This window comes from Calonectris borealis, chromosome 15, assembly GCF_964195595.1.
Source record: "Calonectris borealis chromosome 15, bCalBor7.hap1.2, whole genome shotgun sequence".
Taxonomy (NCBI): domain Eukaryota; kingdom Metazoa; phylum Chordata; class Aves; order Procellariiformes; family Procellariidae; genus Calonectris; species Calonectris borealis.
In genome coordinates this window covers 14,606,412-14,632,942 of record NC_134326.1, presented here as the reverse complement: position 1 = coordinate 14,632,942, position 26,531 = coordinate 14,606,412, and the positions used below count along the sequence as shown (strand labels likewise).

General features: G+C 61.1%; 1 protein-coding gene across 1 annotated transcript; it reads right to left on the bottom strand.

The window, feature by feature from the left end:
* Positions 1-4,040: 4,040 nt before the first annotated feature.
* On the bottom strand, positions 4,041-26,499 carry FGFR4 (fibroblast growth factor receptor 4). Its single transcript, XM_075164346.1, is given in 21 exon segments — positions 4,041-4,579; positions 4,667-4,772; positions 4,844-4,981; positions 5,227-5,297; positions 5,380-5,502; positions 5,908-6,098; positions 6,233-6,343; positions 6,444-6,565; positions 6,832-6,977; positions 7,220-7,413; positions 7,498-7,636; positions 7,754-7,944; positions 8,204-8,327; positions 8,416-8,582; positions 8,789-8,878; positions 8,985-9,254; positions 22,502-22,741; positions 24,346-24,496; positions 25,526-25,621; positions 25,718-26,052; positions 26,055-26,499. Coding segments are annotated over 21 exon segments (3,276 nt in total). The 5' UTR covers positions 26,179-26,499; the 3' UTR covers positions 4,041-4,432.
* Positions 26,500-26,531: the final 32 nt, after the last annotated feature.

Genomic DNA, 26,531 nt, shown 5'->3' with positions numbered 1-26,531 from the left:
TGCAGCCCGAATCCCCTGCCTGGCCGCACTCCAAGCCCCATCCATCTGCGAGGGTGCTGGGATGGAGAGCGGAGCCAGGATACGTGTCGGTGCTGCAGACCATTTTTCCCAGCCGAGTTTGTCACCCCTCCAACACAGTCCCAGGACCCCCCTGCCGCGAACGCCACTGTCACGGGCCGAAAAGGCGTGGGTGTGCAGCGGGGGGGCGAACGGAGGGGTCGTCCTCCCCCGTTTCCGCACGCCCTGTGCAGAACTGCTCCCGCTGGCCAGGAGATGGGGCTCGCAGCCCGGCTTCCCCCGCCGCCCGCCCGCCCGTCGCCGGCCATGGCCGGGCGAACGCGGAGCGCTGCGCGCTGGGGAGGGGGCTGCAGCGGGGCAGCCCCCCGCCAGCCCTCGCTGGGACCCCCGGCTTGGCCTCCCTGGCTGGAGCACAGGGCCCACAGCCAGTGCTGGGGCTGGCGGCTCAGCTCTGCCCGGTGCAGGGAAAGAGCCCGGGTGTGGATGGGGGTGTGCATGGCTGTGCGTGTGTGAATGGGGTGTAGGGGCAGGGGGATGGTGTACGTGTGCACGGGGATGTATGTGCGTGGAAGGGTGTGCGTGGGGGGTGTACGTGCGTGCATGGGGGTTGTGCGCGGGATGTAGTGTGTGCATGGCTGGGAGGGGTGGATGCATGCATGGAGTGGGGGAGTGAGTTTCTGTGCATGGGGGTGTGTGCCTGAGGTGTGTGTGCAGGGTGGTGCAAGTGTGCATACATGGGCGTGTGTGTGTATGTGCACGGGAAGGTGTGTGTGCAGGGGCTTGTGCAAATATGGGGGGCTGTGCAGACCCGTTGGGTGTGCGCCTACATCTGTGTGTGTACATACATTCGGGTGTGTGCATACATCTGGGTACGTGCAGTGTCCAGGGGTGCAGGAACTGCCGGTGTTTGGATCCCCCTGTGGGAGAGGACAGGCCCTCGCCTCAGCCTGTGCCCGGGAAGCAGCACAGGGTGCCCTCACGTGTGGGTGCCCTCATGTGTGGGTGCCCTCATGTGTGGGTGCCCATGGGCCCCCTTTCCCTGCCCGCTGGCCAACGGGGGCCCTTCCCTCCTCTTCACTGCCTGCGCATCGGTGGTGCACATGGGGCACAGGCATGGGACAAGGACACGACGCGCAGGGTGTAGGAGATGGGGTAGGGCAGGCAGGAGCAGGCAGAGGGGCAGGCAGGACTCTGGTGCCTTTCAGCCCCCCCCCCCGCCTCAAACCTCCCTGCCCGGAGGCAGAGGCTTTCTGCATCTCACAAAAGCCAGATTCTCCCCGGAGATAAAATCCGGTTGCCTTTGTTTTGGGGAGAAAAGACAACAGCAGCTCCTGGCCCCACAACAGAGTCGTTAAGCGAAGGCGTCTCCAGGCGAGGGGCTGGGAGCCACATCCCAGGAGCTGGAATGAGGAACCAGCTGATGTCCTGCGCCGGGGGCGCTGTGTGTCCCCCAGGACTCAGCACCCCGCCCAGGACCAAAGCCATATCCGTCAGGACTCAGCATCTCCTCAAGGACTATAGCATCTCCCCCAGGACCACAGCATCTTCACCAGGACTCAGCATCCCCCCCTCAGACCAGAGCCATCTCCCCTAGGGCTCAACATCCCCCCAGAATTCAGCATCCCCCCAGGACTCAGCATTCCCCCAGGATCAGAGCATCCCCCAGGGCCACAGCATCTCCCCAAGGATCATAGCATCCTCTCAGGACTCAGCACCCCCCCAAGAACACAGCATCCCGCCCAGGACCAGCAGGACCAGTGCAGGGAGGTGGCTGGGAAGCTCCTCAGCCCCACAGACACATCCCAGCAATGTGCAGGGCGAATGTGCACCCCCGACAGCAGGTTCTGGCCGGGCAGTGGGTACAGGGCAGGCAGGGTGCCCACAGGCACGGCTGGGCAGGGGAGCGATGCCAGGGCCCGGGGGCTGGGGAGCAGGCGGGGGGGGTATGTTTGGTGTGTGGGAACGCTGCCTCAGGAAACCAGCGGGATTTACTGAGCTACACGCTAAATCCCCCTCACAAAAGGGGCCTGTTCGTGGGGACAGGATGCCGGTGGCTCAGCCACACTTGTTTGGCCAGCAGAGCCTGGCGGATTAAGGACAATTGGTTCAGCCCTGACAGAAAATACCAGGAATGTTAAACAATAAAAACTGCCTCCAGTTGTCGTGGGGCTGCAGGACGCCCCAGGCTGCCTCCCTGCCCAGCCACTGCCCCGGCTGCCCCATGCCCAGCAGAGCTGGTTGCGGCACAGCCCATGGCACCCACTCCTGCAGCTCTGGGGGATGCACGGGTGCCCAGGGATGAGGTGAAGACCAGCCCCTGTGCAGGGGCAGGCAGGTGGGTACAGTGCTGGGCACTGCTAGGACCCCAAAAGCATTGCTGGGCTGGGCTGGTGTGGGTTGGGCTGTGGGGGCAAGTCGCTGCCTGCACTCATTGGGTTGCCTGCACCCGTGGTGCACTCACTAAGCAAGCAGGGACAAAGTGAGGCCGTGGCAGGGGGTGGCAGGTCCTTGCTCAACATGTCCCCCCACCTGGCCTTAAGGATTAACAAACCCACCTCCACCTCACCCTTTGAAATTGGCTGTGGCCCTGTTTTCCAGGGAAAGGGCAGCACCCAAGCAAGCAAGAGCCGTACAAACCATGCCAGGCACGGGGCACTGCCTGCCCCCCGTGCTGCCCCCCAGCATGGACACTCCAGCCTGGAGCGAGGTGGGGGCTCAACCCCCTCCCCATGCACCCGTTCACGTTTACCCCTGGTCCCGGCCGGGAGCCAGGCAGCCCCTGTGGGCAGCCGGGGCAGTTTGCCCTCCGGCGTGTGAATGCCCCATTCAGCGCTGTGCGAAATGCATTGGTTCTGGCACATTAGCGGACAGCTGGGATCCTTCCTGGGCAGGCGGGCTGCCGGGACGGGCAGGTTTCACACCTGCCGGTGGGCTGTCTGCCTCCGCCCGCCGTGCCAGAGCGGGGGGCTCGTCCAGTGGAGAGGGGAACAGGACTGGGGATGGAGGCTGCAAGCATGCCAGCAGGGCTGCGAGGGGCTGCGACGAGGAGGGGACCCTGGGATGGCTCTGCAAACCGTCGGGCTCCCCAGCACATGCAACACACGGCAGGCACTGCACCCATGGCTGATCCCAGCCCCGCATAGGGGCATCCCTCGAGAGCCCGGACCCCAGCGCCATCGCAGCAGCGGGCAGAACCGGGAGACCCCCTTTCCAGCTGCCCCAGGCTCAGGTCCTGCTCCGTATCGCCTGCCAGCCCCCCTCCCCTCGGGCTGGTTTGGGGCAGGCTGTGCCAGAGAACCAGCTTCCAGGCTGGGGGGCTGCAAGTGCAGCTGGGAGCTGGAGGAGGAAACAAGATCCCGGGGCTAACGGCCAGCAAAGCCCGGCCCTAGATGAAACCCTAGACCCCAGGAGCGGGCTGGCAGGAGGGGGCGAGACAGCTGCAGCCCCCCCTGCCCAGGCTCCCAGCGGAGCCGGGCACTGCTGGACAAGGGGGGGCAACGCAGGCACCAGAGAGCAGGGCCTGGGGCTGGAGACCCCCAACCCATGCTCCCAGTGGTGCTGGGGCTCCGGGGAGGCAGTGCAGAGCCTGTAACTCACTTTTATCTGGTGTCCCAGGGCTGGCCCAGGCAGGGGGGGCTGTGGGGGGTCCCCAGCACACGGGGCCTGGCCCCAGAGCGCTTTCCCAGCCTGGGAGCCCGCGGCAGTTGGGGGATCGGTTTCAGGGCGATGCTGGTAGCGGAGTTCACGGTGGCTTAGCGCAGCAGCAGCTAATAGGGAACAGATGCGAGGGTGCTTTGTGCCGGAGCGGGCCTGGAGGCGCGGGAGTGGGGACATCGCTTCCTGCACCTGTGGCACTGCCTCCACGTCCCCCGGGAGCGCTCGCAGGCCCCCACGCCGGCTGGGGCGAGGAGGCAGTGAGGAGGCAGCCCCTAACTCGCCTTCCCAGCTTGGCTGGGCCCTTCGCCCCCAGGAGCAGCCCAGAAACTGCGCCGGGGTCTATTCCAAAAAAATAATTTATCAGGTTGATATTTCACGTACATAAATATTCATCTCTATGGCTATGTACAGAGGCAGCGGGAGCCCGGCAGGCAGCGGGGCTCCCGCCCAGGGACACTTCCACCAAAGCACTGGCCAAAGCCCGGCTCCCTGGGCGATGCCATGGGCATCCCGGGCAGTGCCCAGCCCGGAGAGACTCTGGCTCCCGCTGCCCTGCGATGCCAGGCAGGTCTCAGCCATGACTGAAGGCTCAGTGCCGAAACGGAGCCCGGACAGAGGGACACCCTGCCCCGGCACTGCGGCTCGGGGCCCTGCCCGCCCACCGCTCACACCGGGCAAAGCAGGGAACCTGCGGGAACCCAAACCCGCTCACCATGAGAGCAGAGGTGCCCTCGGCATTGCCCTTCCCTGCCCGCCCTTAAGTCCTCACGCTGGGGTAGGAGAAGAGGCGGGGAGCCAGCGGCAGCGGGTCGTGGGTGAAGACGGAGTCGTCGGAGGAGCAGGAGCTGGCGGTGTCCTCACAGGAGGGCGAGTACTGCTCGAAGGGCATGGAGAGGTCCAGGTACTGCAGGCAGAGACGGTGCCATCAGCGCCGGTGCCGTCAGCACCCGCACCGTCCGCCCCACCACCTGCCAGACTTTCCGCCGCTCACCTCCTCCGAAACCGCTGCCAGGATCTTGTCCAGCCCTTCCACGAGCTGCTTGAAGGTGGGGCGCTGCGAGGGCACGGCGTGCCAGCACTCCCGCATCAGCATGTACCTGGGGGGGGGCGAGGGGTGTTAGCGGGGTCTCGCCGTGCCCTCTGCCCGCCCCGCCTGGCCGGTACTCACAGCTCGTGGGTGCAGTTGGACGGCCGGTCCATGCGGTGCCCCTCCTTCAGCAGCTTGAAGAGCTCCTCGACGGGGATGCCGGGGTAGGGAGAGCCCCCCAGCGTGAAGATCTCCCACATCAGGATCCCGAAGGACCACCTGGGATCATGTGTGGCAAAGGGGGGGGTCAGCCACGTCCTAGGACCCTCCCCGGGCAGGTGGGGCCCTGGGCTCACCCCGCTGCACCCTGCGGTGCCATGGGAGAAGGTAGAGCATCACCCCTGGGGAAGAAGTGCCCTGCTGCTGCTGTCCCCGGGGCATACCCCCGTCCTACCCATGGACTCTCCAGTTTGTGCAGAACCCCCTGGCGCTGCATCCTCCGCCCCAGCAGCCCCGGGACTCACACATCGCTCTGGTGGGTGTAGACGCGGTCGAACAGGGCCTCAGGTGCCATCCACTTCACTGGCAAGCGACCCTATGGGAGCAAATCCCTTGCTCAGCCCCAGCCAGGGGTCCCTGTTGTCCCCCCCCCGGCTCTCCCAGCCCCCACCACTCACGTTGCTGGTTTTCTTGTAGTAGTCGATGTCGTGGACGTCCCTGGCCAAGCCAAAGTCGGCGATTTTCATCACGCTCTCTGCCGTGACCAGCACGTTGCGGGCAGCCAGGTCACGGTGGATGCACTGCCGGGGGAGAGCGTCACCCGTGGGGGGTGTGAGATGGCAGCTGCAACTCTGTGTGTCCCCTCCCCACACCCAGAGCCACCACTCCCCTCCCACGGATCCCCTGGCACCTCTACAGTGGCGGGGCCACCCTGCCAGCGGGCTGGCTGCAGTGACAGGCGGCAGTGGTGGGTGGGGACGCCCAGGAGGTGGGTCAGGCTTTAACCCCCACATTTTTGGGGAGATACTGCCCTGAGCTTTGCTGGATGTGGCCGGGAGGTTCTGGGCAGCCCGGGGGAAGGAGCTGGGCTCCCTCTCCCCACTCAGAGAGGGGACAGTGGGGGGACACAGCTCCTCCATCACCACCTTGCACCCCCCCGGGCTGTGCTGAGCACAGGCAGCCCACGCGGGCTGTGCCAGCCCTACCCGTTTGGACTCCAGGTACTCCATGCCACGGGCCACCTGGTAGACGCAGGAGACCAGGTCCTTGAAAGAGAGCTGCTCCTCGGGCATCGCCGTGACGTCAAAAGCGTAGTCAGGTGTCGGGGGGCGGCGGGCGCGGAGGTACTCGCGCAGGTTGCCCTTCGCAGCAAACTCCACGATCACGTACAGCGGCCCTGGGAAGGGCGTCCACTCCGCTCAGCCCCTGCCCTGCCCTGTCCCACCCCAGTGTCCTGCCTGCCACTGTCCCCAACGGCCCCATCCCTGCTCCCGCTCCATGCCCACGCCCTGCCCGAGCCCTGCCCCTCACCGTCCTGCGTGCAGACTCCCAGGAGGTTGATGATGTTCTTGTGCTTGTCCATGAGCTTCATCATCTCCATCTCGGATATGAGGTCAGCCAGGTCCTTGTCCGTGGCATTGTCTGGGGAAGGAGGGCTGTGTCACCATGCCAGCTAGGGTGCCACCACAGCCTGGCACTGATGCCACTTCTGTGCCTGGGACACTGGCAGGGGAACCGTTACCTTTCAGCATTTTCACAGCCACAGTGACGGCTCTGTCTGGCCGGTCTCTGTCGATGCCATAAGCCTCTGCCCGCACCACCTGGCCAAAGCAGCCTTCCCCCAGGGGCTTGCCCAGCACCAGCCTGGCAGGGATGGGCAGAACCGTGAGGGATCGCAGGGATGGCCCCGCTCCCCGCCTCCACATGGCCGGACCCCGAGGGGCAGAGGCGGCGTGGCTGCCCCTCTCTGGTCCAAGCTGAGTCCCAGCACCCTGGGGTACGGCAGTGCTGAGGTGTCTGGTGATGGCTGGAGACCTCCCCATCTGTCACCCACGTGCTGCTGTCCCCGGGGGTGGCTGGGGAGAGCAGCCCCCAGACCCAGACCTGCCCCACGCTGCCCGGCACCGTACTTGTCTCGGGGGAACTCCCACTTGGCATCGAGAGGCAGGTCCAGCTCCATGACCCCAGCCAGCATCGGGGCGCAGCTGGAGGAGAGACGAGTGACGCGCATCAAGGATGTGCTGGACTTCCCGGAGGAGCTGGAGTCCAGGGAGAACTGCAGAGAGAGCCCAGGGGACTTCAGCCATCCCGTCCCATGCTCCGGGGCCAAACAGACCCAATGGTGCTGCAGAGAGACCCTCACTCGGAGCAACGGGGCGAGGGAGCCGCAGGAGGCAGTGGGGAGGGCAGCCCCAAGGCTGGAAAAAGGGTAAGGTGTGACGGGCACAGGTGGCACTCTTGGAGCCAGTCAGTCGTCAAGGTCCCCCCGCCCCCCCAGGGCTCCAGCTTGGCACCCACCTGTCGGATGAGCGGGAATTTGGAGAGCTTGTGGACCGCCATGGGCTCCAGGGGCTGCTTGCTCGACTGAGTCTGCATCCGGCACAGCACCACGATGATGGCGGCCATGGCCACGGCCAGCGAGCCCGACGTATAGATGATGATGTCCGTGTACTTGGTCTCGGGGGCTTCGGCTTCCCGCACCAGCTCCTCTTCTGGAGGGAGCGAATGAGTCAGCCTAAGCCATGGTCCCTGCGTGCCGGGGGTCCCAGCTCCCACCCCAGGACCCCCAGCCCTACCCGGCAGCACGGTGAGCCAGGCAGACTGGTAGGAGAGGCCAATGGAGTTCCCTGCCAGGCAGGTGTACTCGCCAGCATCCTCCACGGAGACGTTGCGCAGGTACAGCACCTCCACCTCGGAGCTGTTGATGTCTGCAGTCTGCCAGGTAGAGGGATGGATGGTCAGCATCCCTCCTCCTCCTCGGGGGGCTCTGTGCACCAACGTCACCACTTTGGGGTGGGCGTCTGGGACCTGGGTGCTTCCAGCCCTTGTTACCTTGAGCACTTGCACGTAGGGGACCCCGTCGGGACCATAGCTGCTGCCGTTCACCTCGATGTGCTTCAGCCACTGGATGTGGGGCTGGGCATCGCTGTAGACCTTGCAGAAGAACTCCACGTCACTGCCCACCAGGGCCGTGGTGTTGGCGGGCAGCCCAGCCTGCAAGATGGGCCTGTGCGGGGACCTCTCTGTGCAGAGAGCAGAGCGGTGTCACCGACACAGTGGCCCAGAGCAGGGGCCTCCCTCTGCCCGCTGAGAACCCACGGAGAGCCCTTCCCCAGCCCTACAGCAGACCAGTGCACCCCACGCCTGGTCTCCATCCCCACGTCCCTTGGGTACGAGGGATGTGCGGAGGCTCCTCTGCCCCCTTCCCCATGACCCTGATCCCTCTGCCAGGCATGGGGGGAGTGGGGAACCAGGACCAGCGCCACGCCGAGGAGCCCTCACCCAGCACGTCCAGGAGATAGCTGTAGCGGATGCTGCCAAACCTGTTCTCCACCAGGCAGGTGTAGTTGCCACGGTCGGAGGGCACCACGCTCTCCATCACCAGGCTCCAGTGCTGGTGCCGGAGCTGCAGAGGGGGGAGGTAAGGCAGCGAGGTGTGATGGGGGAGTCAGACCCCAGGAGGGGAGGCTACAGCAGGGGGCCCTGGCCCTTACCCGGATGCCCCCGATGCGGTGCTCCCCCCGGAACTCGCGCCCGTTCTTGAACCAGCGGATGCTGGGGCTGGGGCTGCCCGAGGCCGGGCAGCGAAACTTCACCGTGTTCCCCGCGGGGACTGCGTACAGCTTCTTGTCCATCCGGTGCGGGTGAGTCCAGTAAGGAGCTGGGGAGACATGGGATGTACAGTGGGAGGGGGCCAAGGGGCAGCACGGAGGTTGCCGGAGCTGCTCCCAGCCGCTCATGCTGTGAGCAGGAGGCAGCCATGCCCCACGTGAGGTCCTGCCACGAACGGTCTCGTCTGGGGACAGGCAGGGCGCCGTGCTTCTGGGGCTGCTCCAGCTGCCCTCTCCTGCCTGGGGTGGCACTGACCTCTGTGCACATAGACAGGCTCCTCATTTCGGTCTCCGTGGGGACTGTCCCCATCACTGTCTTCATCGTCATCACCTGATGCCAGTGAGTCTGCAAGGGAAGATGGGTTGAGAGGGACATCCCTGCCTGCAGGGCCAGGTGGGAAGCGGCTGCCTTGCTGCCCCAGAGGGGAGCTGGGCACTGCCAGGGCTCCTACCCATGACGGAGATGGTGAAGTTGCGCAGGATCTCCCCAGTCCCCCTTGCCCGGCACACGTAGAGCCCTGAGTCCTCATAGGCCACCTCCGAGATCTCCAGCAGGCTCTGCCGGAGACGGATACGACCCCCCGAGACGAGTGGCCGGGACTCCTTGTACCAGACCACGCTGGCACCGCTCTGATTGGCGTCACAGTATAACTTCAATGCATTGCCCGGGTCCAGCAGGAGATGTTCTTCTTCCGACTCCAGCAGCGGGCTCTCGAACAGCTCTGGAGAGACGCTGAGTGCCCGGCCCTGTGCTCACCCCTCCCCAACAGCAGGACCCTGCCACACATCCACCCTGGTGCAGAGTGGCACGGCCCAGTGCCCGGCTCCGCTGCCCCAGAGGCAGGCGAGGGCTGGACTCTGCCCTAGGGCGCAAGGACATGGCTTCCCCAGCAGCGTGTCCCTATCCAAGGCCACACATGCCACCGTCCTTCCGCAGGGGCCACTCCCAGTGGCGCAGAGTGCCCGAGCCTGTCCTGCCTCACCGAACGCAGCACCAAACAAGGGCACCACACCCTACTGGCCACCCGCCGTCGGACCTCCACATGCCCCAAGCACAGCCAGGACCCCCAGCCCTGGCTCACCCCAGTGATGCCCAGGCTGGGCAGCGGTGCCCTGCCTGCCGATGGCTGGCAGCAGGCGTGTGCACATGTGCAGGCGTGTGCACAGAAACAACCCAACCGCCAGCTCAGCAATACCCACTACAGCCTGAACTGCCTGTCTGTGGGGGGGGGACACAGACGTGCGTCCCCAGCCCTCTGCGTGGCCATCACAGAGGGGAATGTGGGGTAGGTGGGCCTCTGCTCCCCTGGGACATGTGCTTCTCCCGTACCCACCACCGAGAGGCACGGACCGCCTGCACCTCTAAGGCGTTTGCACTCTGCCACCGAGCTGCACACAACCGCCACAGCCCACAGCGTTCACGCCACCCCGCTCTGCCGCGCACGTCCACGGAGCAAGCTGAGCCCCCGCAGCGCAGGGACAGCCCGTCCGGAGCCACCCTGCTCCTTCCAGCCTCCACACCTCCTCGCCCAGTGATGGAGACGCTGGCCCCCCCGTGCCGTGCCCCAGCCGGACGGGTGCCCCCAGCTCCGCCCAGCCCAGCCCCGCAGTCAGAGCCGTGGGGCTGCGTGTCCGGGGCCAGCACCCGGCACCGCCAGCCCCAGGGGCTCGCTGCCCTGTTGGGGATATGGGAAAGCATTCACAAAGCAGGACCCCCACCCCACCGCCCCCAAGCCCCGTTTTGCCCCCCCCCCGCAGCCGTACCTGGCTCCATCGCACTGCCCTGGGCAGCAGCCGCCAGCAGCAGCCCCACCAGGACCTGCAAGAGGGGCCGCATCTTCCAGCCCCCTCCGGCGTGGCGGCTCCCACCCTGCGAGACAGGCAGGGCCGGGGTGAGCGGAGCCGGGCAGGCAGCTCCCTCCCACGCGCTGCCCCGGTCAGGCAGGGACCCGCCGGCAGGGAGGGAGTAGCTGGTCCCGGGGGCACCGTGGGGCAGTGGTGCGGGTCCCCAGGGCACGCCGAGGGTGGGTGCGCATGGAGGGGAGGCAGAGCAGGGGGGGCCCTGAGCAGGGTGAAACCTCTTCCAGCCCCCTCCCCTCCCTCGACGGCTCAGGGGGGGAGAGGGTACGGGGGGGGGTGGGGAGGATCCCGCTTGGGTGCAGGGACCCGACCCCTCCAGCCAGCCGCAGCCTGGCCAGGGCGCTGGGAGAGGTTAACGGGGCACGGGGGTCTGCAGGGGCTGGGGGGGTCCCGGGGTGAGGGGGATCCCAGGGAGGGGGTCCCGGGGCGTGGGGGGGTGGTGTCCCGCGAGGGGATGTCCCGGGGCGGAGGGGGGGGGTCGTCCCGAGGGCGGGGGTCGCGGGCGGCGGCGTTACCGGCGGTTACGGGCTCCCTCGGCGGAGCCGCCCGGGCAGCGCGGGGAGGGCCCGGGCAAAGTCCGGGGGCCGGCGGGCTCAGCGCCGCCGCGCCCCGCACCGCGGCCCCATGGCGGGCAGGGCTCGGGACGGCTCCGGGCTGGGGCTGGGGCTGGCTCCGGCCGCCGGCTCGCTCCGGCCCCGCTCTGCCGCCGCCGCGGCGGGCGCGGGCACTTTGTAGGGGCGCGCTCGGGTTACAGCGGCGCCGCCCGCCCCGCCCGGAGCGCTGGGGGGGCGGGGGGGGACCGGCCCCGGACCGCGGCTGCTGCAACCGGCCCCGCTCCGCCGGCGCCTTTGCAAACCGACCCGCCGCCGAGTGGGGGGGGGGGGGGGGGGGCGGCACCCCCCGGCACGGCCCCACCGTCGCAGCATCGCCCCGCGGGTGGGGAACGCGTGGGGCTGCGGAGCACCCGGGGCTGCGCCCCTCCACCGCCCCCCGGGCAGACCCCACATGTTGGGGCGCCACGCCCGGAGCAGCACATCGGGCAGGGGGTGGCCTCTATCCCCTCTTCCCCCTGTGGCACCCTGATAGCCGGGAGCAGGGACGCATCCAGCACCAGAGATGCCAAAGGCTCCACGGCAGCAGCACCCACCCCAGTGGGTGGCCCTGGCCCAGGCTGGGTGCTGCGCGTTGCTGGGTGCCCGGCAGCCCGCTCGTTAATTGTGCTGCAATTAGTTGCAGCGTTATCGCTGCCGGTGCCATAAAGTGGCTGTGACCCTCATTAGGAGCCCATAACGGAGCATCGTAAAACACCGCGAGGCCGCAAGCCAGGGTTGGAGTGGCCCTAATCTGACCCATAAACACTTCGCCTTCGCTTTCCCCGAGCTGCTGCCTGCACTGGGGCGGGCAGACCCCACCATGCCCAGGCCCCGGTGCCCGCCTGCCCACACAGGACCCCTGGGCACGGACCTGGCCTCAGACCCTCCGAGCCGGCATGGTCCCCAGGCACATCTTCCCCTGAGCATCCCGCTGCCAGTAAGAGGGGACAAAGGATGACCCCAGCACATGGTCAGGATCTGGCCCAAGAGCTTGTTCTCCCTCGCTGCATTGCTGTCTGCTTCGCCATCCTTCTGCTTTACAGCAAGACCTGCCGGGGCCGTGGTGAGCCTCGCATGCAGCCTTGCCCATGCTTGGCATGGATCCTGAGGCTGTATGAGCAGGATGTGGCTGTCACTGTCACCCCCCGCAGGGCCACACCGCCAAGGCCAGCGCATAGCTTTGTCCATGCTGCTCTGGTGTGTGAAACCAGCAACTTCCAGCACAACACGGTTTCACTGCAAGGGCTGATTGGTGCTACGATATCCCATAGTACCGTGCACCCCATGCTGCTCCCCACCTGGGGTGCTGGTCCCCACCCTGGGGTGCTGATCCTTCCCTGGGGCCCAGGGGTGCACGGAGCAGTCCCCGGGGCCAGCAGCCCCCGGCAGCTGTTCATTCCTGCAGGCGCGTGAAGCGGACGAGAACATCAATTTCACGGAGCAGCAGCCGCCCCTGCAGAGCTCGCAGCGTGCCGGAAGCACAGAAAAATGTTGGGTTCAGCTCGATTCGAACCGAAACCAAATTAAAACCAGGGAGAAAAGGTTGTTCCCAGCGCCGGGAATGCTGGGGGAGAGCTGGGACTCAGGGGAGCCCATGGGAGCCACAGCGTGGGATGGGCATGGAGAGACTCCCAGTACCCAGGTCAGGTCCCCCAGTGCTGGGTACGGTGGGACTATGGGGACCAAGGAGACCAGTGCTGGCACCTCACCCTGTGCCACACCAAGCATCCCTGCCAGGCCAGGGCGATGCCGGGCGCAGGCTGGGGCACAGTGGGGCTGTGCTGCAGGCGACTGGGAGCTGGTCCCCTCCCTGCCGAGGGGCAGCGCTGGGCCGGGGGTCGGGCTGCCTGCCTTGATTTATAACAGCAACTGACGGCAAACAAAAAGCCCTTCATGGCAGCGCAGCCCCACCGCCTGCCACCCGCTGCCGGCAGCACCACCACGGCCTCCACTACGCCAGCAGCTGAACAAGGGGAGATTGTGCCAGTGCCGGCGCCCCACGCTGCGGGTGCACCCCTGCCCCAGCACCCTCCTTTGCTGCCCCTGTCCCCCCCAGCCCTGCGGGCTGCTTCCATCAGCTGCGGCACCACATGGGACATGTGTCCCCCCCAGCCGCCGAGCCACAGAGGATGGGAGCTCATTCGTAGCGGGGTGCCCAGGGAGGGAGTGCATCCCCAGGGCCCTGCACAGGGCAGCGAGTGGGCTGGCACGGTGCAGATGAGGCAGGGGGACCCGCTCTGCCCCATGCCCAACTGAGGAGAAGTGACCCCCTGGCCAGACCCTCGGTCTCGCTTACGTGTGCGGGGCCCCGCGGCAGCGAGCACGCACGGGGCTGGGCGCGCCTGGGCCGGCGTGCTGGGACTCCATCCTCCTGCCCCTTCCCCCAGGCAGTAAATCATCCCTGCTCCCCTCATGAAAGGCCCGTGTATGCGCTGCCGGCGCAGGGAGCCTGCCTGGTGCCAACAATATTGCTCTTGGAAGGCAGCCGGGGCTGTGGGAACACAGCCGCCCCTTGTGCCTGGCCCCAGCGCTCGCCGCCGCTCCTGCTGTGGTGGCACCTGCGGCCAGCGTGAGTGCGTGCGGCACGGTGGCTCCTGGGGGGGCTGGAGCCCGGGGGGCTCTTTCCTCCTGGAAGTTTCTCTTGGCCTCCCCTGAACGGCTGTTGTTTGGGGCGCAGGCTCCCCGGCCCCTGTACCCTGTATGTGCACGGGGGCTGGGGGCTGAGGCTGATCAAGCTCATGCCACGTGCTGGGGTGATGGGAACCCCCCAGCACCGAAGGAGCAGGCCAGCCCCAGAGCACAGAGGTCCTGGGCTGCCCCAGTACAAGGGCTCCTGGCTCCATCCAGCCCCGCCGGCCTTGACACATGCCGGCTTCCAGCCCCGGCCATGACCCGCTGCCCTTGTATCAGCGGAGACCTGCCGAGGCGGGCAGGGGCCGAGCTGGAGGGGCAGGCAGCCCGCCCCAGGCCGGGCAGGATGCTCCACAGGAGCCAGGTCCTGCGCCGGAGGCGAGCAGCTGGGCTCGGGGCACGCTGCCCCGCCAGATCCCGGTCTTGCCTGCCCATCCTTATCTCCGGCAGGGAGGGACCGATGGAGCAACCCGGCCCGGTTAAGGTTTAACCAGGCAGAACTTGGCAAACATGAACCTGCTGCTCCCTCCGGGGAGCTGAGAACATGGGGCCCGGCACAGGGGCTGCAGGACGGGGACACCGGGGCCCCGGGCTCAGGCCAAGCCCCCCCATGGCACAGGAGCACTTAGATGCGGGCACCAAGGGCCGAGCTGGGAGCATGTGGGGTCGGGGCTGGCCTGCCAGCACAGAGCAGGCAGCGCCATGCTTCATCCCTGCTTCATCCCTGCTGCAGCCCTGCCGCCCGTCCCGGCTGTGCTGGGTAGCACTGGGGCTGCAACTGGTACAGGGAACAGGGTGCACGGTGCCAGGACGGGCGCTGCTCCCCTTGGGGACATGGCAAACGCCATGCACTGGGCTGGGCACAATGGTGCCCATGTGGGGACTGAGCAAGCAGGAGCTTTGCCCGCCAGCCCTGTCCCCCCGCAGGACATCGGGGGCTTCTCCTGGGAGCAATGCAGCCATGGCAGGGGGCTGCGAGGCAGAAACAGGGCCACCCCGATGCTCCCAGCCCCTAATCGCAAGCAGGCGCCCGGCCTTGCCTCCACATCTGCACCTGATTTACTCGCTGGAGCCAGCGGGGCCACAAGGGATGGCAGCGGTTGGGGCTGCGGCCGGGGCTGTGCTCCCCCCGGCTGAGGGGGGGACCCGGGGCCCAGCCCCACGCACTGCTGGAGGAGCAGCCGGCTCCTCAGACCAGCAGGCTCCATGGAGCTGGCTGCGGCACGGGCAGGGGACGGCGGCGCTTCCGTGGGGGACGTGGCTGGCGGGTGGCTCCGTGCCCTGCGCCGTGCCTGCCAGCCCGGAAGGCACTGGGGCTCGGCCCGGCGCAGGCAGCCAGAGCCCCGGCCCGGCGAGGTGCTGCCCACAGAGGCCCCGGCAGGGAGGAGCAGGACTGGGCAGCCCTGGCCGCAGCCGGCAGGGGCACTGGGCCAGCAGCACGCCAAGCACCGGGGCGCAGCCTGGGGACAAGGGCCACACTCCGTCCTCTGCCTCCCCCGGCAGGTAGGTGGCTCTGGCCCCACAGCCAGGCTCCAGCTCCCCTCCCGTCGCGCCTGGGGGTGCCCATGGGTGCTGGCCCCCCCCCAAGAGCAGTCCAGCAGCGGGACGGGCAGCCAGCTGGGGACAGCAGTGATTTTGGCACTCACCTGGTCCTTCCTTGGAGCATGGGAATGGGGCCAGCACAGACCCACCAGGGGCACTGCAGCCCCCAGCACGGCTGGCAGGGCCACCTGCTTGTGGCTGTCCTGGCACGGCTGCTGCCAGGCATCCTGCCGCTGGGGAAGGGGACGTACCAGGGGTACAGCCAGCCCCGTGGCCGCCACCTCCTCCCCTGCACCTGCTCCGGGGAGCGCCTGCACCCACGGAAGGGCAGGAAGCTGCCAGACACGGTACAGCCCTGCGGCGAGGAAGGGAAGGGGTCAGCGAGGGACAGGCTGGCAGTGGTAGGCACGCTGCCCTGGCACAGCCGTGCACCACGGGAGGTGGATGCAGCCCGTCCCTCCTGGCACTACCCACAGGGCCGATGGTAGTGCCACCCTCTGTGCCAGCACAAGGCCCTGCACTGCTCCTGGGGACACCGGTCCCCTGCACTCTGCCGCAGCCCTGCCCACGGAGGAGCGGAACAGCCCACCCCAGGCACCCGAGCCCGCCCCAGCGAGCAAGCTGCCCTCGAACGGACGGCAGCAGAGCACGTTGGCCACCACGCTGCTCCTGTGCTGCCACGACAGTGCCAGGGAACAGCCCAGCATCCTGCGGCAGTCACAGATGTTTTCGGCACAAGCTGCACAACATCTTGCAGAAGTGCCAGCAGTCTCCCAGCCCAGACTGTCCCGTCTCCCCTTTGGTGACCGCGGCGTGCCCAAGGCCTCGCTGACTTGCCAGAGCGGCACAGAGGAAGGCACTTACCAGCCTTGTCTGGATCTCAGGGTGCCGCGGGATGACAGCAGGGCCTCGAGGAGGGCAGATGGGAACACAAGCCTCCCGCCTCTCCCAAATATTTCAAAGGTGTCTGCATCCTGTTCTTTGCTTTGAAGTATGGCAAAATCCCAGGAAGGGCTCTAGCACAGAGACAGCACCCAGAAGTAGTAATAAACACTCTATTTGGAGAGCTTCACCTTAGGGAAACAGCAGATACATAAACACTGTGTACAGGGGAAGGCAAAACTGTCAGTACACAGACAGGAGTGACACACCGGACTGGGCAGTGCTGGAAATGGATCCCTCTTGGTGTCGATGCATAGCACATCTAGCGGACACCTGCCCTGGTACAGCGGGACCAGAGCTAAGCAGCAGAGATCGGAGTTGGAGGCCATCCAGGGCTACCAGGCGCATAACGCTTCCTTCAGTTCATCGCAATTTTCTGCTCGTTGATCAGCTCGCAAGGTTTAAAAGGACTCCCTCTGTAGCAGGAGACTAAGGTCAGACCTTAGCAGTGGAGCAAGACTGGAAAACATTAGGAAGGCAAACCCAGACCAGCAGGAGCCTGTCCTAAGGGAAGATGGCAGATTCTGTGCAGGGTGAAGAAAAACAAAGCTCATGCACAGCCTGGAGTGGGAAAGGGAAGGCACTCACTCCAAGCACCGAGATTAGCAACCGGCTCTCAGTCTCCTTGCTTAACCTGACCAGTGCGCACACCAGATTTTGGAATTGCCTCTACAGCCCGGCTCTCGGCCCTGTGAAGGCATCAGCTGCTCTCCTGGCACACAACACTGGGAGTCAAGGGCCCCAGATCACCCTCCAGCAGCTGCTGGGGCCACACAACGCAAGGCAGCAGCTTGTCTCAGCCCGTGGCTGTCACCCATGCTCCTGCCAGCCCCACGGAGCCCCACCAGCCAGGGAAGTCCTTGGAGGGGCCAGATCCGCATCCTTCTGCCCCATGGAAGAAAAACAGCAGGACGTTTGCCATGGACTAGCAAAGTCTCAGCTCCACGGAGGCACTGGTGCTGAGATAAAGCCGTGGGGTGCCTGACTCGGAGCACTGGCACTGAACATGAGGCCAGCCCAATGCACATGGCTCTTGCGGTGGGCTAGCAGAGAGCAGGCAATGCCTTAGCTTAAGGCAAAACATCTAAAGAACTCATCCAAAACACACAGCAGTCTCAGATGCCTGCCCTTCCTTCTGGGGCCTTTTCTAACAGATCTAGTACATTAGCACCATGAAGAGACCATCAGTCTTATTTCCGGGCTTGAAAAATAGAACATCCTTTTTCCAGGACGGTACAAATGTGTAAGAACTTTAAAGAGAGGGGTTGGGCAAGTAGTGTCTAATGAAGGACTAATGAAAGCAGGTTTCCAAAGGATTTGTATCTTTTTAGTCAGCTAACGATTTGACCAAGTTATACTACAGTTTTCTGCTGCACCTAGATTTATTCCCTCTCTTTTCCCTTAAAACCCTCCTTCCCCAGAGTATTTTGGTGGCAGTAGGGAAAATGCTGCACTTCCATGCAGACCCCGACAGAATTAGAGATGAACTCACCCTGCTCTACTTTCCTCTGCTGATTGCGTTCAGATCTGGGAGGTCTCCACCGCTGCCAAGTTTGGCTGAGATTGGTTTAAGTCACAGGGGGTAAAGACACACACGGTGAATGATCACATACACCTGTTTCCATAGGAAACCAGGCTAAACAGTTACTTCCTTCCACGTGGAAATCCTCAGAGCAGAGGGCTGAGGAGCTCTAACCCCTCTCGCAGCCCTCCACTCCCACCAGCAGCAGTTTGCACACCAGAAGTTGTAACTACTTGTTAGACAGACCCAAACAACCCAGCTCCAGAACCAACGGCTGCGGTACTGCGAAAGGCTCTGATGGTAACCAGTGGCTCATGAAATTCTGCACACAAACCTGACCGGAGGAGATGCGGGAAGAGATGCCATTCTGGTTATTCCCTGTTTTAGACCTGTACAAAGCCAGGGAACCAGCATAATGTCCCATTCACGCTGCATAAGCGCTGCTCCCTACAGTCTAGGAGTTCTCCTCCAGCAAAAGCCACCTCTGAGCACCTCCAGGTGCAAGAATCCGTTATTTGCTCTGGTGAGGGAGGAGGTGGCCACTACCAGCCTGTTGCCAAACCCTCCTTATACCAGATACACACTTCCTCTCACACCGCACCCACCTTCACAGGAAGCAATTACACAATGAAAACTACTCTAAGGGAGTGAAGTATTTGCTGTCTAGCAAGTCTCTTCCAGCTGGATCCTTTTTCTGACAGATTCAGTCCCCGTTTTGCTCAACGGGTGCATACAGGAGGGTAGGGCTTTGCTTATCCAGAGGGATAATGAAACCATTGTGGGCTGGCAAAGGATGTGCGTTCTTGGGCCACCAACAACTCCAAGAACAGTGCTGCAACTTGCTCTAGAAGTCTTGGCTGAAGTAACTGTAGCCTCCTGGGGCAGTTGACTCTTCCCGGACATACTGCTGTGGCGGGAACGGTCCGACAACCGGCACTGCTCCTGGCATCCTGGACATCGAAGGGAGTGAGAGGAAGAGAGGGAAAAAAAGTCAGAAGTGCTCTGAAATCTGCCAGCTGCAATCACTGCTCAGCAGGCATGGCTGTCAGTGGAGCAACAGCCTACTGTAGCCAAGTCAACAACTTGCCAGAAAAGCTTCCAAGTGCATCCTTGCCCTCCGTGCGTGTGTGTAAACAGACAGCTTTAGCGTGGCAGAATTAGCTATTGCACAGCTCAAGGACTGTTAAAGAGCTTCCATTACAAAGCAAGTATCCTGGCTCTCTTCAGACTGCAGAAGCTGGCCTGGAACAGGACTGAACGGCTGAATCCAGAAGCAGCTTTCTGAAAGGGAGTTGTATGGTGGCAAAAGCTCGGACAACATCCATGTCCTTAAAGGGAACATTTATGCCTGTGTTTGGGAACATCCTCAGTGTTATCTATCTAGAACGGGATACTTGCTAGTCACTGATCTGGTTGTGCCGTTCAAGAGCCAAAACTTTCCTGGGATGACAGATGGAGCATGTGTCTTCCAATCAAGTACTCCAGAGAGCCAAAGGACCATGGGACTGTTATTCCACAGACAGGCAACAAGAGATCCCAGTTTTCCTCCTGTCCTCTCTGGGAAATTTGGCTAGGAGTCTGTCCTCACTTCAGGTAGGGTTTCCTAATACGTCTTTCTTGTAAGAAGCTCTCGAACCGACCCAGGCTCATTACTGATCCTCTTTTAGCAAAGGCTTTGAAATTAGAGATCTGAACTTTGACAGTGTCCAAGTATTAATATTACCAAGTATTTTTGGTGTTAATCATCTGGCAGCCTAAATTTTTTGGATTAATAATATATGCAGGGGATGCCATTATTTAACTCACCAGCTGTGAGAGCGAGTTCAGGAATATAGTCTAGGTTTCTGGAGCGTGCTGACTACATGCCAAATTTTAAGACAAGCAACCCCAAGAGAGATTAGAATGGCAAGCAGATCTCCACTGAGCCAGTCTTTAATTAAATTAAAATCTCAGTTGTTAGAGAAACGGTGTTTAATGGTGTCAGGCTGGACGCGCTCACTGCGAAGGTCCACACTGTGCTGAACCATCAAGAACCAAAAGCAACTGCAGGGCACTTCTACTTCAGCAGCATCCCGGAGCTGTCTGCAGAGGGAGCTGCTGAAGCGAGTCGGCTTCAGGACAAACCCAGCAAGCTTGCTCAAACCCTGTTGTTCCGCTTGCAAGTCAGCTGGAAGTACGCATTCAAAACTACATTTTAAGTTACATTTAAGCCATCGATTTGAACAGTCAGGCTGGAAACACACTTAGTCAAGAACGTTACTTACTGATTCTTGTGTTTGAAGCCACTGATGTGAGCTTGGTACTGCTCTATGGAGTTCAGTACTATGTTACATGTGCTGCAGGGGTACCCCTTCCCAGCTGAAACAGACATCAATGTTAGCACACACAGCTAGCCAACAACTTGGTGCCTGAGGTAGAAACAAGTGAGATAATCAATCACTTGATGTGTTAAATAACCGCTAAACAAAGACAAATAGCAAGTCAATAGCCTGACCAGGCGCGGAGGTCGCAGAATCCCACTACCCCACCATGTATCAGCCAGTCACTGCAAGGAAATCACTAAGCCAGAAAAGTTTTCCTGGTCAGAACATGGGTTTGTTCATCTATAAAAACAAAGACGCATTTCCTATAAACAGTTCACAATAACAGACATAGTAAAAAGTCTCAGCATTAGGACAACAAATGATGCTATACTGCCTTTGCAACTCCATTTCTCTCCCAAACTCCCACTTCTCCCGATCTGTACATCTCGTAACAGAAAATGAGGGAGATACTTTATTTGTAAGCTTGATGTGTTTCAATAAAAAAAAGCAGCCAGAGAAGATTACACACAATGTCCAGTTCCACAATGCAGCATTCTGCTAAGCCCTGCTGAGGTGCCAACTGATCATATTAAGCTCTATCCTCAAGCAGTTTGGTTACAGTCAGCATATCAGTTAACTGCAAAAAAAAAAAAAGTTTCCAACAATAGTTGTACTAGACAGATCAATGGTTTTGTGTAACATGACAACTCCAGCTGGAATGAAAGTTCGGGAGGTCACAGATACCAAACAGGCAAGCATGGCAGCACAGCTCAGCATAGGAGTCTCTAACAGAGGAAAATCCTGGCAGTTGTCCTCAAGTCAATTAAGCACTCCTGAATTTTGGTTCGTTGGGGAAGGGCTCTGCCTGGGAGTCTCACAAAGAAAACATTTCCTTAAGGTGAAAAAGGAGACTCTCCCTCTGGGTGCAGAGCAGCGTAATCACTCAGTGAGAAGCACAACACATGATGTAGCAGACATTTCCCCACATGGCTGCTGCACCTCAGAGAGATTTCAGACTCTAGTGGGCCATTCAACTCTCAAAACAGAGCTGGACCTGGGTGGGAAAGGCCAGAGGAGCAGTTACAGCCCTCACGTCTGCCTCCCAGCACGATCGAGGTCAAGATCTCTCTGTTGCAAATCTGGCAAACAGGTGTGCGCACAAAGCTGTCTAAACTGCACTCCTGCACCCCAAACGGGTGATTCCTAGAGGAACTTTAAGCAGACATACACTTTGGTATTGCACTGCGAAGAACACATCTTTACCTGCTGCCAGCCAGATCCCAGCAGAGAGAAGTTTAGGGACAGGTATGGCTGTTACCACACGGAGACGGGCAAAGAGAGCAGGAGAAAATATCCCTGACTGCAGCCCATCACATCCGAGCAGCCCTCGATTACAGCCCAGGCTCCGAAACCTTGCCTGAACAGTTTAAGTGCCATGGAGATGTGCTTGTAGGTACTCCGGTTCTGCCGGCACTTCACAGGAGACATCACTCACGCAGGCAAGGGCACTGCCCACCTACCCAGCCTGCCCGGGCTGGGGCTCCTGCCATTGTCAGCGCCTGAGTCACACAGGAACCATTCGTCAGGCTCCACTAATTAGGTAAAGAGCAGATGGGTAACGCTAGATACCAAGCACCTTTTCCATCTCTCACACGACTACGCAATGTGGGAGAGAATATTACTTGGATAATTGAGCCTCATTTCTCCTAAGTGCTACCGGTATCTAAAGGTGGCCTGCAAAGAATCAGAATAATTAATCTTCTGCTTGTGTGGGTTTTTACGACAGAGGAAGAAGCCCTTGAAGAAGATTTTAAGATGATTTGTCTGCTTATTATTTACCTTAAGCATCCAGCAGGTACTAAACTTGGTCCAACAGAAGGCTGCTGGGAGCAACAAGGGAGTTTACTGGGAGCTCCTAATGCTTTCACTGGACTCCAAGGGCTTTCATCACGTAGAAGTGCTCATAAGCAGCAGATCATAAACCAAATGGGTTTTAACCGTCTGCCTAAAGTTCCTCCTTAATAGCTCTTTTTTTTGTTTTTCCTGCTTGCTCCAGAGAGAGTTGCATTAGTGCATCAGATGGAAGTGCCCACACAGAGTCAGAAAGGCATTCAGGGAGAAATCTCTCTGGCTTTCATGTGCTTTGAAGCAGCAGGTGCAGTTAAACCTATTTCTTCCACCTTTGGCTAGTCCCCTCTGAAGATGTTTTTTAAGCATCAAATGCCACTTTCATCTTTCCATTTTGGATGCAGTCCACCTAGCTAGAAACAGTATTGGCCAAAATCCCTGGATTATCCGCACAGAGAATAAAAAGGACATGTCCCCGATTAGACAACGTTGCAAAACACAACCCAAAGCTTGTCACAAGTAGCTACAGTCTAAAACCTCTCTTGCTGCCAGGGGGTTACAACATCAACCAAATCAATCTTACGGCATATAATCAAGATCCCCATCACGGGCAATTCTCCCCTGCTCCCTCCACATGGACTCTCTCGTCCAAAGACCTGTCAGACACACACTGTCGCGCTCCCACCCTGATCTTCAACTATTTATTAGCCTGCCTGCTGAGAACTCACCCATGAAGGACGATGCCGGTGCATCAGGGGTTCGGCCATAGTGTGCCATCAGCTTGTGTTTGGTCTCCTGCTTTCTGTGCTTCTTGCCTACATAATGCTGTTTTGCCATAAGGGGGTTGTTGAAAGTGGCATGGCAGAGGCTACAGAACTTGTCTGGGTCAGTAATGTCCTTGTTCTCTTCGTTAGAAGACACAGTAGAGGTGGGGAGGGTAGCAGGATGTTTCTGTGGGGGCACCGCTTCTGTAGGGTGAATCCAAACTCTTGGTCAGTCACAGAACTCAGAGGTAAAAAACATACATTTTATTTCCCCAAAACCCACATTAAAAAAAAAAAACAAAACCCACCACACCTAAAACCCAAACCTAGACAGAGAATGTAAGACGTCTAGATAAATTCACGTTGCTCCTACCTCTTCCTTTAATGTTGCAGAACTGAAAGGCATGTGGTAAGACAAGTAAGAGTAGGCCAGAAAAACTTTCAGGGTTAAAAAAAACCCAACAGATTTGCATACTTCTCCTTAGCGGAGTTAACATAAGCATGGCCGTATTCAAGACACTGGAATGAGCTTCCACCTGCTATTATCAGGAAAAGAAAGAGGGAGGCAGCTAGAATGCGAGTACAAGCCCCTGTGCAGGAAAGGCAGGCGGGTTTCTGGAAACACTTCATCCTGAACCTAAGTGATGACGAGCCTTGCCTGAGATATAGCATGAACGGGACTAGGTGTGACAGAGTGAATCCACACAGAGAAGCAGCTCTCCTGTCTGATGGAGAAACGTGCACCCTCTTATTACACCAAAGACCAGAGCGAGGAACCTTATAAGGACCAGAGAGCTCCTCTCATGCTGAAACGGAAGGTACGCACCAGACCACTCATGCGTACATCCACCCCTTCCTGAAGGCTCTTCTCACACCCAAAAGCAAGGTCTTCAAAGAACAAAAACATCCCACGGGCCACCCTGACCTCAGAGGTGGCGTCGCTGTGCACGCACAACCTAGCAAAGCCATGACGACACCCCGAGGCGTACAGTTTCTGCCTGGAAGACCCCAGCTCAGAGCTAGCACAAGCTGCCATCCTCAGGTGCACCCAGAGGCTGCGTTTTCCCTCCATCCTGACCGGCTACAGCACCCCAGGCTCTCAGCTGCCCCTACTCGCCCTTGACAGAGGGTCTCCCTCTCCACCCATTGGGCCTTTCCATCTGCTAGTGAAGGGATGGGACACGTGGGACAGCTGCACCGGTCAGACCTGAGGTCCACGTGGGCTGTATCCCATCACGAGAGCAACGGCAGGTGCCATGGGAAAAGCACAAGGTCAGGACAAGCACACACTGATGCTTCCCAGCTATACTCTCCCAGTCCCCAGCTATCTGCAGCTCACAAGTCCCTGAACCTCAGAGGCTACATCTCTCTCGTTGAGCAGCCCTGACGAATTTGCCGTATGGGAGTTTCACCAGTAAGCTTTTAGCTTACTGTTTCAGTCCCTGTAAGCTTTTAGCGAGTATTGTATCCTGTAACAGGCATTTTTGCAGCTTAACATCACGCTCCCTGAAGAGCAGCTCTGTCCTGGTCCCTGCACACAGGGACGGGTACAACGCTGCTGCAAGCTGCATTTCTCCCGAACAAAGCAAAACAAAAAACCACGCAACTTTTAGCCAACGCCAGCCCACCAAGCAGGTTGCTGAGAGAGATCATGTCTCTGGAGGTGCACTGCTGGCTTACTCTGTTTCACAGTAAAGAGTATGCGCATCCTCACAAGAGCTTACATTTGGGGTCCAATGAACCTCTCAACTTTTTTATTGCTTGAACAGCCCCTCGGTACAACACGAAGGCACTGCAGACAGTCATACCTTCCACTTTGGGGGACTGCTGCTTCATGTTCTTGGCATGAGTCTTGCCCAAGTAGTGAGATGTTGCCACAGCCGGAGAGGAAAAGGTCATGTTGCAGATGGGACAACACTTGTTCCTGTCTTCCCCACTGCTGCCTTCCTGCTTGCTGTCCTGTGCACACAGAATCGCAGAGTGGCTGAGGTTAGGAGGGTCACCTCATCCAACCTTCTTGTTACAAGAAGAAACACTAAGGCTTGGGGGTCTAAAAAAACAAGGTAATCAGAGACATTTGGGTGTTCAGTTGAAGAAGTGTGACTGAGTAGGACTTCCACGATGCAGTGTCATCCTCTCCTTCATTGAAGAGTGTTCTTGCACCAGATTACTTTTTTTAATCTGTTAGTGAACCACTCCAGGCAGAGGGGCAGCCCTGGCCTGTATGGGTTAAGGACAAGGTTAAGTGTGCGGCTGCCAGAATTGGAACAGGCAGCCTTTTACTCTGCAAGGTGTGAACTGAGTAACATAAACATCATTATCAGCTGGGTCATCTGCAACACGATGCCAGCGAAGCAGGCAGCAGCAGTCATTTCTAAGCCTAACACTATGTGCGAAGGCATCCGCCTTTATCCCCCACCCCCCCGCCACAAATGCTGGAGAGTTAGGGATTAAAGCTGAAGCAATCATAAAAGTAGAATCTGTTTCCCAAATGAGTCACGGGGCAGACAGATGGCCAAGTGGAACGTGGTGCCTTTATTGACCAACAGGCTCCAGCTACCGACAGAAGAAACCTAAATAAGTAAAAAAAGGATCACTCTGGAAAGAGAATTCCAGTAGACGGTCAACCCAACGTGCTCTCTGTGACAGTAAAGGCTACGCAACGATATTCCTGACAAGCTGTCCCTCCTATTCACTTTTCCCCGTCCCTTCAAGCAAGACTATCAACAAAAGGCAACGTGCACTTCTTTAAATGGGGAAGATGTACTCACGGAGGCTGTTTAAATGGGAAAGGCAGCAGGAACTGTGCTCGCTGAGACAAGGCCTGGCGACACACCTGCCATCGAGCTCTTCAGTTCTCGCAACGCCCTTTCCGAGAGTGTTTTCTTCATTTATTCATAAAGGCGCCCACGCCACACAACAGCCTTTAGCCCAGCAGGTCCCGCTCGGCAGTATTTAGGCCTGAAGGGCTCTATGCTCTCCTCTCACCTGTTTCACATCCAGCCTCATCTTCTTCCCGTGGGCGAGCTCCTCTCCGCCGTGGATGGACAGGTACCGCCTCACCTTGTTGGCGTGCTTCTTGCTCTGGAGAAAGCAGAGAGAAACCCGCCCGCCCCGCTGCTCAGCACCCCGCGGCGCCCGGCGGCGGGGGGCGGGCGGCGACGGCTCCCCGCTCCCTACCTGGTAGTGGGCCAGCCTCTGGGACTCGGAGATGAGCAGGGCGCTGCACACCTTGCACTGGGCCTCGGTGAAGATGTGCCCGTTCTCCCGGATCAGGCGGTCCACTGCGGGGGAACAACCGGGGCGTCAGCAGCCCGAGCCAGGCCGCGCTGCACCTCACGGGGCCCGGCCGCCCCCCCTCCTCGCCCCCCGGCTCCTCACCTGCCTCCTTGCCCACCGGCAGCCCCGCGGCGTCCCCGTTGCTACCCGCCCCGTCCGCCATCGCCGCCGCCGCCAGCCCCGCCCCCCTCCACCTCCCGCCGCTCTCGCGAGAGCCGCCCGCGCGCCCCCCTGCGCCTAGCAACGGCGGCGCGGCCTCCCGCGAGAGCGCTGCGCGTCCTCACGTGCCCGCGAAGGGAGGCGGCGGCGGCCATGTCGGTTGTGGGCAGGGCCGCGGGGGCCGGCGGCTCCTCGGGCCCCATTGCCCGCGCTCGCCGCCGGCCCCACGGGGCCTGGTCTTTGTGGGCGTTTAAACGACACAGCCGTTGCTGCGGTGACACCGCTAAGCGTAGGGGTAACTTTTGAGGCACCGAGGCTTGGCAGGCAGAGGGTTGAAAGCTCCCCCCACCGCGCTCGGATCCTCCCGGGGAACCGGCGCCCGCTGCCCTGCCCGCAGCACCCGGCACCGCGCTGAGAAAATGGCGACAGCGCCGGCACCTCCCGCCGCGCTCCAGGACGAGACGCCGGGGCCCACAGGCCCCTCAGCGCCGGGCCCGCCCACGACATGGCGCCGCCCAATTCACCGCCCCGCCGGCCACGTGACTCGCCGCGAAGC